The following is a 12189-nucleotide window of genomic DNA, read 5'->3' as shown; positions in this document are numbered from 1 at the left end:
ATAATTAAATGTAACTATATTTTATAATAATTTCTATTTTAAGATAATATAAGTCTTTCTTTAGTCAATGACTGAAAAATAATTTCTTAATTGTTATAAATAAAGGCACTACGATTTAAGAAAAAAGAAACAATTATCTCGGCTTCAGCTGGTTGTAGAAAATTTTTATTTTTTTATAAATCTTCGTTTCGTCTTCAGCAACAATAATCTGTAAGTTAAAAACTCATAGGATGTACAGGGCCGCTTCAGCTCTAAATGTTTATAACGAAATTTGCCCCCTTATTGTCAAACCCAACATTTAGCTCGGCTTCAGTTGGTCGTAGAAATTTTTTTATTTTTCTATAAATCTTCGTTTCGTCTTCAGCAACAATATTCTGTAAGTTAAAAACTCATAGGATGTACAGGTCCGCTTCAGCTCTTAATGTTTATAACGAAATTTGCCCCCTTATTTTCAAACCCAAAAATTAGACGTTTAAAAATGTTTTACGCATTTATTTACATCAGAATATGAAAATATAACTCTTTAGGAGATTGATGGCCGGTTGCACCAACAGATCTTAAGCTTAAGTCGAGAATATCATAAAAATTAATATAATATAATTATAATATATTACAATAAGAATACCATAGTATAATAATAGATATAATTGATAATCAGGTAAGAATCTAAAATTATGGTGCAACATAAGTGATACTCAAAGAGGCCCTATTTATAAGTAGAGCTTAGCTAATCTGGAACTTAAGATCTGTTGGTGCAACCAGGCATTAATGTTTCACCAACTCTCTACGATTTTTTTTTCAAAAAGTTATAGCCTTCGACATTTGACCTCTTGGGATAAACAATTTATAATATCTAAGCAACAAATTCGTTAATCCGGCCTTACAAATTTTTTTATGTTTGGAATTGAAAGATCTTCATTTTAAAGCTTTAAAAAATAAAAAAATATTTGTACAATAAATAACGCAATTGTAAAAAACGGCCATCTTGGACCTTTCGCAGGCCGTTTTGCAATAACCAATAAACGAAATTAAACTTACCATAGCTCAAATTGTAGGTTTTTTAATTTACTACAACTTTCTATTAAAAAGTTTTTCTCTAAAATGAATATCCTAAGCTGCAAAATTAAAAATCTTTAAAAATTGCAAATTTAACAAATGAAAATCGCAATAAAAAAAAGCTCACAATATTTTTGGTCACATTTTAGTAGAAGTTATTCCTGGCATCGTCCTTTACAATACATCAGGTATTAAAAAGGTTTCAAAATTAAATCAGGTTTCAAAAATTCCTGAATTATATCCTGAAATCGACCTATTTTTCACCCACAGCCTGGAGTATATGTGCACATTTGTACTAAGGTGAGTTAGGTCCAATCAGCCTATTTTGACCCCAGAATCTGTGGTATAATTTATGACCAATCTTTTCGGGACACCCTGTATACTGACCGTTTAGGGGGCGCTTAAGTCATCAGAACTGCCTGTGGTGTACCCTACAGGCAGTTCTGATGGCTCTAAAAAGAAGAAACTGATGGTGGTGGCCCTGAATCGAATTAAATCTAAAGCTGTCTTTCCTCATATTCTAATGTTTTGAGAATGCTCTGACGTCGGAAATCTTAAATGACGTAAGCGTAAGCGTGTTTTTGTAGACTATATTAGATTCTGTCCTTCATATTTTAGCGGTTCATTTGGGATTCCATCCTTGGCCTAATTGTATGTCCTGCGGTTCGATTTTGATGTTCTCATTTAGTGTTATTTCTGGTGTGTTCAACACTACCTCCGTGTCTTATATCTTTTACAGTTCCATGAGATAATCGATCCATTCTTCCTTGGGTATTTAATTCATGACAACTAGTTCATTAGTATAATGTAGGTGAAATAAAACAAAATTTCTGGGAATTTTTTATGAAATCGCAAAAGTCAACATACAACTCTAACAAATTCACACAAACCTCAACCTAAGAAAGGGGGTAAAGTGGTGACTTAACAATTGTAAAATTTGTAGTGAAATATCGAAAAAAAGTAAACTGAATAAAAGTAAATACAATAAAATACATATTGCAACATTATTATTAAAATTATTTAAAACTTCAACAATGTCTACTATGTATATTTTTTAGTAGTCTATCACTACATTTTAATGAGAATGTTGATAAATAGATTTTGATATAAATGGATTATGAGTAAAATAAATATTTTATATCAATTCGTCATAGGTTTCAGGAATATATACCAAATATAAATAATAACATTCTGTCGCAAAAAATCAACACGCAAAACGCTTTAAAAACGTATAATTATAAAATATAACGATAAACAAAGCAGTGCAATTTTTAGATTTATTAAAACAAAAATCCAAAATATGGTTATGAAACAGCTTTCTGCGTGCTTCACACTGAATTTTGTCAAGAAGTCTTTTTCTAAATGCAAAATTTTGCATTTTTTTCGTCAATGCGTAGACAAAAATCCCCACCTTAAAGTAGGTAGATGCATTATTTAACATATTAAAAAATATATTAAGTAAATAAATAAATAAAAAAAACAGAATTTTTTTTACTAGATATGTAAGAGTTTGATTTCTACTTTAAACACATTTTCAAAGCGAGCGTTTCACGATAAATAAAACGAAAATATTTTTTTTTACAAAAAAAAACTCATAAATTAAGAAGGAAAATTAAAAAAAGATTCTTATATTTCCCATTATCTTGAATTCCTGAAAACTATCCCTGCAAAATAAATACTAAAACACTAAACAAAGATAAATACAATAAGTTATAAAAGCAAATAAAACATTTATATTAAAATTTTTCGAAAAAGTGAAATCATAATTGACTAGTTTATTCAAAATAAAAATTAAATTTTTAAAGATCCTTTTTTATTTTTTCGAAAAATCCTTTAATATCTATACAAACGAAATTGTTATTGCATATTCGAGTAATATTCAAAAAAAAGTCCAATTCTCAACAATATCTATAATGTTTAGAACTTAAAATTAAATAAAAGAGAGCAGAAGCTTAAGTAGAAAACCTCAATTTAATAGAATCGAAACGGTGTTTTTAAAACAACAATATTTTATATTTAAAAATCAATTTGCTGTCCACTATCATCAAAATAAAAACTAATTGTAATACAATGATTTTAGCACGTTCAATAGCCGTCTTAGTCATTATAAAAGTGTCATAATATACTAGTTTATTGATCTTGATAAACATTAGATACACTAATCACAAAAAGTATCGCATAATTTTTAAAACAGAAAAAAAGTTTAAAAGTAATTTTTAATTTTGAGCAGAATGTTATAATACTTGTCTATGGTCTCCTTTAGATGTCTACAAACCATAATAAGAGAGAATATTTATTTTGGACATTTGTGTTCGAGAATTTGATCTGTGCAACGTTTGCTTGATTTTTTGAGGAGGTGCGTTCTTTTGACATAGCCCACTATGGCGTCATCTTTTGGAAAATGACATGACTTATTCGGGCAGTCAAGGTTCAGATTTATTTCACAACAGTTTCCTATGTATGTTTTAGTGGGAATTGGTCGCAAAATTTAGGTTTCTATTAACAGATGGCGTATTGAAAGTGGTAGATTAATTTTGATTTCTGTAAACAAATGTTTTTAGTTAGTAGTAAATCGTTTGTGTATAAATTAACTGGATAAAAATTTGGTTTTTAATAGCAACGTATTGTTAAATCATTGAAGAAAATATATCTATGAAGTAAGTGCTAATATTTTATCTGTGCTAGTTGGTACAACTGCCCAATTATCAGTGTTGCGTTTTCGCAAATTCGCACTGGGCACAAGGCATATTATTAGTACAAAAAATCATTTTTGTTCTAGAAGGTGGAAATAAGATGTCAAATTAACTTGGCTCGACCAGTTTCGGTCGTACTAATAATAATAGTCGTCCTAAAAAAAATTTTACGAATCAAGAGCACATAAAATTATGTCCATGCTGGAAGAATCGAATCTTATGGAGTCGCCTTCCAGTGCAGATGTTTTCCTAGCACCTCCTGACCCCACTGAATTGACTGATGAAGATACTGGAGATGAAGACTGTGGAGGAACATTCAACAACCTAAACAAAAATATGTTGGATGCGGAATCAGAAGCTGTAATTCATCAAGAAGAAGAAAGAAGGATCGACGAAGAAAATATAAATCTATATGAAAAAGAGGCCGATCTTCAAAGTGTGACACAAGTTCAGGAAGAAGAAGATACGGAAGAGATTGAGATGGAAACAGAAATAGAGACACAAAATGAAGAAAATCAAGATATTCAAGTGGCATCTACTGAGATTCGTGCAAAAAGTGCAATTCTCCTACCACGGAAATTCATGGAGATTTACCAGATGAAAATTCCCTTTATTTGGATATTGAAAATAAAAAAAATCAATGGAACACATACACTCCTTCATTTTATTCACGACCACTTACTCCTTTACAGACCTTTGCTTTTTGAAAAGATCTTGAAAAGTAGAAAATGGCGCTTACCCCCTTTAAACAATAATGGATTCAAATATTCTAAACTTTTAAAGAGTCTCCACTTGCCAAATGTCGAAGTGTTATTTGCAATTTCAGTTTGGCCGATAGAGCTTCTCTGATATTACTAGTTTTTTATTTTTGGGGCTAACAAGTTCCATATAATATTGAAAATGTTGTTCCGACATCTTAGCCAATTTTTAAAATCTTCAGGAAACTTAGAGATGTCTTTTGTTGAATCCACTCCACTCTTTTCTTGCCAAATTTTGTAAAATCCTGTCTGCTATCACTCCACACATAACTTGACATGCTTCTGCCACCAACGTCTGCATATTCGCCACTGAAGCAAATATTTGCCGTGTAAACTCCTCTCACAAACGAGGCATGACGTGAAGTTATTAAAATTGGTGTCACTATGAGTGTATCTTTTGCTAGTGATTCACTACCTATATAACGCGTCTTAATACGCAATATGTGAGATCGACGCGAAACACAGAAAGATCTTCCCGAGCGATGTTGCCAAATTTACCAATTTCACATTTTTCAAACACATCTTCATCTAAAACACGATACATAACTGGATAACTACCTTAATGGTTAGGATTCATTACTTTTTAAAATAGTTATTAAAATAATCAGGTCTTAATAGTAAGTATGCGTATTAATAATTGACAATGAATAATAATAAGACTTTAGAACGTGATACTAAGGAGAATGTTTACTATAGTTTATAGCGTAACCACAACCGTGCCACTACAAGTTATTACGATTGGTGTCATCACGACGCGAAACACAGAAAGATCTCTCTAAGCGTGGTGTTGCCAAATTTACCAATTTCACATTTTTCAAACACATGTCATATTCATGTCAATATATCATATTCATCAAAAACACGATACATAACTGGATAACTACCTTAATGGTTCAGATTTCACTACTTTTTAAAATTGTTATTAAAATAATTAGATCTTAATATAAGTATCCGTATTATTAATTGACAATGAATTATAGTAAGACTTTAGAACGTGATACTAAGGAGAATGTTTACTATAGTTTATATCGTAACCACACTAAAATCAACAACATTTATTTTTTTAGAATATTCTTATGAAACTCCATACAAGGAAAAGTTAAATAATTTGTCAAGATTATAAATTTTAAACAATCGAATTGTTTAATTTTATTTAAATGGACTTTAAGATGGTCCAAGAAAGAAACACATTGTGGATTTGGTAGTGATAGCTTAGATAATAAACTAACGTGTGGCAAAAGTATATGTACTTTTACTCAGTTAAGCCATTCATACTCGAAAAAATTTCTGCTACTCTCTCACCTCAATGTTTGTAGCTCCCTTTCATATTCTCAATATCCACCTTAAACTATTAGCTATGCTGTATGTGGACAAACAATATTGTAATATCGTTCAAAAGATGAAGAAAGTATTTAAAAAAAACCATTTCTTTTTCTTGTAATACACGTTCTAAAGTTCAAAGAGGGACGGAATGACTAAGGGTAGAGCTGCTATACTAGACAGACTACTACTCATTGGTTTGGCATTGCCTTCAGAAAATCGACATTCGCAATATCTTCTAGCTTTCTATTTGTAGTTCATAGAAGAACCGAAACCATAGAAAACAAAGGACAACTCAACACTCAACGCATTATCTGCAATAAGCGAATGCATATAAAAAAAATTAATGAATAACACAGGTTTTTTTTTGAGTCTGTTATTTAGTAAATATTTTCTGTTTGTATACATAGAAAATTAAGTAAAAACTGCATAAATAATAAATAAAGTTTGCTTTTGTAGCTTTAGATAATAAAAAATAAATATACGGTCTTTTGGCAGATTTTTTTGAGGAGCCGTTGCATTAAGATACCATAGAGGGGTGAGAGGGGACTGTAAGTGGGAAACGAGAAGTGGCAGACTGACATGGTAGTGTGCGCGTTAGCATTGCAATAGAAAAACGTATTTTATGTGCCTCAAGGCCTAAAAATGTCTTTAAAAAGTATAAAAATGACGTTGACTCTTTTTGCTATATTTGTGGCGAATTCATTAAAGTGGGAGTCAAAAAATTTTGTTTGGCAACTCTACAAGAAGCTTGAGACAGTTGTTCTTCAAAATGGAAATAGATTTGCATCTCTTCCTCTGGCTCATTCTGTAATTCTTCTTCTCTTTCTCGAAACTCCATTATGCCCCTCAGGGGCGTCGGAGGTTTTATTCATCCTCTATCCATATCTTCCATTTCTTGCGGTCCTTTGCTAACTCTTTTATTTGTTGATGTGTTTTTCCTTTATCCTGTCCAATTTTTATAATCTGATCGATCCATCTCTTCCTTGGCCTCCCTTTCCTTCTTTTACCATATCTTTTTGATTCCATCACCTGCTTTGGTAGTCTTCCTTGGTCCACTCTGTTAATGTGTCCATACCATTTTAATTTTCTTTTTTGAATCTTGGTTATTATCGATTCCTGTTTCAGTTTTTGTCTAATATCTTCATTTCTTATTCTGTCCAATTTTATTCCTCTCCTTAGGTTTATTATTGGCGATCTGTTTCCGTTTATTTGTACTTTAGCAAGTACGTTTCTATATGTACTATTTACCACGCTTACTATCTTTTGCGGGATTTGCAGGTTTTCCATTACTGACCATATTACTTCTCTATTTATAGAATCAAAAGCAGCTTTAATATCTATACACGTAATATATAAGTCTTCTCCTATTTCGTTTTTCCTTTCAATTATATTTCTCAGTATGTATATATTATCTGTTGTTCCTCTTTCCTTCCTAAAAGCCGCTTGTTCTTCTAGTTTTCCTTCCAGTTCTTTTCTGAGCTTCCTTTCTATTATCCCGGTGTAGACTTTGTATGCCACTGATGATAAGCATATAGCCCTATAGTTATCACTTTCGCTTCATCTCCTTTCTTGTGTATTGGTATCAATAAATTTTCTTCCCAATCTTTCGGTATTTTTTCTGTTCTCCATGCTTCCCTCATTATTTCCAGTAGCCAAAGCTTGCCTCGTTCTCCCACGTACTTCATCATCTCCGGATCTATGTCATCTGCACCTCTCGCTTTTCCAATCTTTATTCTTGCCAATTCTTCTTCAATATCTTTGATATGAATTTCGTTTACTCGATTGTCCCTATCCTCTTCCCTTTCCTGCTGTCCTCTCTGCTCATTTTGTTGGTTGCTTGTCTCGAATTTTTCTTTATAGTGCTTATTCCATATGGTTAGTATTTCCTGTATGTTTGTTTTCAATTCATTTCGCTCATTTCAAATTCCTCTTATTTGTTTCCTTTTTGTTCCTTTCATGCTTCTTATTTCATTCCAAAACTGTTTATTGTTATTCTCAAAACCTTCGTTCAATTCTTCACCGAATTCCTTCCAGCTCTTCTTCTTCGCATCTTTTACTAGTTATTTCACTATATTTCTGTCTTCTGTATTCGTCTCTGTCTTGCTCTTCGTTTGTGTTTATGTATCGCTTCCACATTTCTTTCTTCTTTTTTACTGCTTGCTTTATTTCCTTATTCCACCATCCAGTTCTTTTATTATTCTTCCCATTCTTTCTTATTCCACATACTTGTTTTGCAGTGTTCCATAACGTGTCTCTCAATTTTTTCCATCTCTCTTCGATATTCCATATTTCCTCATTGTTTTCATGCTGTTCCAGTATTTTATGTGTCTCTCTTTGGTATAACTTCCTCACTTCCATATTTTTCATCTTATGTATTGCTATTCTTGTATATTGAGGACTCTCTATTATTTCCATAAGTTTCATGTTTATCTCTGCTGTCACTAGTCTGTGTTGGGTACCGAGTTCGGCTTCGTTCTCTGTAATTATCAAAGAAAATTACGAGAGCGTTAAAATGGTGCTTTAGTTTTGAAATATGAAGAATACGTCTGGTCAGTGATGGGGGATTTCAAAATGATTAGTTTTCTAGTGCGAATGCAAGGTGGATACACTAAATATCCACATTACCTTTGCTTATGGGATAATAGAGCCGATGTACTTCACTACCAGCAGCACTCATGGTGTCATCGGAGCGAGTTTTAAATGTGGAGCCCCATCATGCTTGAATGCCTCCATAAAATTAAGTCTCATGAAACAGTTCGTAAAGGCTGTGAGGCCTTTCAATTTTTAAGACAATTTTTCCAAAACTGTCAAAGGCTGACAATTACAAAGAGCTTATTTCTAATATGCTTGGCAGCTTCAAAGTCATGAGTTGCAGGATGTACCTTAAAGTACACATGCTACATGCTCACTTGGTTCAATTTAAAGACAACTTCGGTGCAAATTCAGAAGAGCAAGGGGAACGCTTTCACCAAGATGTAATGAACTTCGAACAGCTGTATGAAGGAGAATATAATGAGAACATGATAGGTTACTACATTTGTGGGCTCATAAGAGACAGTCCTTATGTACACAAATAAAAATATTCATTTTAAAGTTTGTTTGTATTCTCTTTTGTATTTATGGGTTTCACATATGCCGTCTTTTATAATTAAAGTTAATAAAAATATGTAATTCAAAATTTGTTTAATTTTAAAAATAATTTAAATTAAAAAATAGAGCTTTTTCATAAAATTTTAAATTTAGTTCTGGTAAGTACAAAAGTAAACTTTATTAAATAAAAATATTTTTTCTTTCTTTAGTTAGGCTTAAGTAATCAAAATCAGAGGTACAGAACTCAGACTCAAAATTCATGTTGACCTGTGTAATCATCATATAATATAATATTGATCTTCTTAAGATATATGACTGAGTTTAGTGGTACAAAAGTACTAATACCAAGACTTATTAGTATTTCTTTTTTCCTATTTTCTTAAAATGATTTAAATGTATTTACGACACTTTTAGAATGATAGCCTTCTTACAATATCACATACATTTTGTTCAAATATCGTTTACGGTACAGTTACGATTAAACTTGACATTTATTGGTACATTGCCTCTTTGAAATCACCCTTGCCCAAAAGCTATGCAAAACACAGTCAGTTCTTTTTTAGTACAAATTGCATTTATAATACAAACTATCACAGATTAACTAGCTTCACTGGTTCTATTCATTGGTAACGTTTTCAACAATTAGCAACACCTACAACAATTTTCTCCGAACAAGAGAACATAGTAATTAAACATTACTACATTGCTAAGTGTCCTATCCCTATTAAAAAATATTGAAAAGGAGGTGTATAATATCACTACACGATCTAAAAAATTGCTACATCTGTGTTTTACGCAACTCGGCATTATATTATAGTTTTAAAGAAAAATAATACAATCTAACTTCTACAACGTCAGAAACATCATAGTTTGCGCATTTAGCCTTCACTATAATTCTATAGTATTTAATTTACAGAAACTAGTCAATCAAAGATGTCACATACCAATATGATGTGTGATATTTGGTTAATTTAAATAGGAAGTGCCTCAGTTACCATACATAAAGAGAGCCACGTAAGCCAAATTCTAGCTAATTATATGCTCAGAAGCCACAAATAATTCGGAGCAACAGTGTTAATTTGTAAAATTAAAGCATATTTAATGGGCGCAATCAACGAGGATGGTATTTGGAAAAGGCGATATAAATTCGAATTACATGAGAAGTATAACATAAAGAAATATTAAATGGTAGAGATGCAATATTTTCCATAAAAATGGTAGGTTTAGATGGGCTGGACACCATGAGAGTAGATGTGTCGAGAGCAAATGAAAATTACCCACCCAAACGAACCCTATTAGTGGTACCATTAGGAAATAGAAGTAAAGGTAGACCAAAACTGAGATAGAGAGACGGTATATCATCATCATCATCATCATCATCAGTTGACGATGAACAGAAACGACTAGCGATATAGACTGGGGAAGATTGAGGCTCAACTAGGGCTGTAGCTGATGATGATAATCAAAACATATTTTTTTTAAATCAATCATTTTTTCTGACACTTGTCCGAAGATTAAGATATAGCTGTTTTTTAACAAAATAAATAAGAACATAATATTATTAAATTTGAGTTCATAAGTGGTAACTTTTTTGTCGTTCCTTAAAGTCCTGATTAAGTTAGGTCTGATTAACCTATGGAGGAGCAGTACGGCAAGAGATGAGTTGTAAGCAAAAAATATTTTTGGTTTCTGAATATACCGTTAGAATTTGAACAATTCTCTATAATTTACTTTGTATAATATATATATATATATATATATATATATATATATATATATATATATACATATCACCATACCACTAGAAGTATATACCTATATTTTCTTCAGCCTTATTTAGTTCATATAAATATGTAGTATCAAAACTTTGGCAAGGTGGCTGGTAGCTAAAATCATAGAGTTGGACTATAAAATAAAAGACCATGGAGTTTGTGCCTTCTGTTGGCAATCAATATATGTAAATATTAGATAAATACCTCAGTACAATCAGAGGTAATAATTGGGGGCCTCAATTCTTTTTAACTTCCTTGTATACGTTTAGGCTTATAGAAGTACTTATAACTTATACAAGCATTGGTAGTATTAACAATGTGATCAAACAATAATAAATATCAACAAATTGTCTTTAAACATTGCACTTGACCAAAATACCATTGTAAAATAAAGTGCAGTACTAATACGGAATACTGCAAAATAAAAAGAGTACCAAACGGTATAGTGAAATTCATTATAGAAAAATACATCAAACAATAATGTCCCTGACTTGATCTACATAAAATACATCCAAAAAGTATTTTCAATTGGCAAGGACAGCAATTTTTCCCGGATTTTGTATAAACCAAACTAGAAATATTATTTTTTAGGTGAAGTTCTCTATGTGAACTCAGTTCGGGTCAGGCATATTTGGCGGGACCAATGAGGAAGACGTGTGACCAAGAAAGTATTCATTACCGGGTGAAACAGACCTTCGACTCAACCTGGATGGAGGTGTAGATAAACTGTAACTAAAAAATAATAAAAGTTAGTAGTCTGAATAAGACAAATTCCGAAATACAATTAAAATAAGACATATTCGCTTCAGTGTTTGCTATTATTCTACTTCCATTTTAAAATCATTTTGAATTATTGAAGCAACTCGGAGTTGGCAGGCTATTGCAGTACAATACTGATGTGAGTACTTTTTCGAGTAGAAACATAGTTCCCGGAAAGTTATATTCATATTCATCTGCATTATGCCGTTTAATTCAAAACTTCTTAAGAGGCTACAGTAGCAATCAACAGGTAGCAACAAACGCGGTCCAAGATTGCGGCTGTGGTTTTGAACATTTTGTCGAGATATTTGGTACACATATTCGTAATATAATAAAGAATGGCGGTACAGAGCCCATTTTGAGAAATATATTAGTATGTGGAAATTACTCTGTAATTAAATACAATATTAAAAAAACCGAGCCTGTACCGCCATTAAGAAGAACAAAAAAATACACTTTCTTCAAATAAACTTTTTTATCCCATGCCTAGATTTTGTGTCATTTTGGACCTACTAAAATTTTTTATTTCTAACAAGAAATCGAACATATACCTAATAACTAATTAGGCAACATAGAGAAATTGTCACTGTCATTTTGACAAACCTGCGTCAGATTTTCTCTTATCTGTTCTATCTTTATCAATATCTGTTCAGTGCAGTAGTGTATTATTTTAAGAATTCGTTATTGTTGTTTCATAGGAAAGTAGTGTTTATTTATAGTTTTTATTATATTTTTGTG

General features: G+C 31.5%; 1 protein-coding gene across 1 annotated transcript in view; it reads right to left on the bottom strand.

The window, feature by feature from the left end:
- Positions 1-1883: 1883 nt before the first annotated feature.
- Positions 1884-12189, bottom strand: part of LOC114343977 (uncharacterized) — a 215653-nt gene continuing 205347 nt past the window's right edge. Inside the window, exon 17 of the mRNA XM_050645488.1 lies at positions 1884-11424. Coding sequence (XP_050501445.1) covers positions 11304-11424 — 121 coding nt within the window. The 3' untranslated portion in view covers positions 1884-11303. The remainder of the gene's footprint in view (positions 11425-12189) is intronic.

Source organism: Diabrotica virgifera, chromosome 3 (assembly GCF_917563875.1).
Source record: "Diabrotica virgifera virgifera chromosome 3, PGI_DIABVI_V3a".
Classification (NCBI taxonomy): Eukaryota; Metazoa; Arthropoda; class Insecta; order Coleoptera; family Chrysomelidae; genus Diabrotica; species Diabrotica virgifera.
This window is presented reverse-complemented; position numbering and strand designations above follow the sequence as displayed.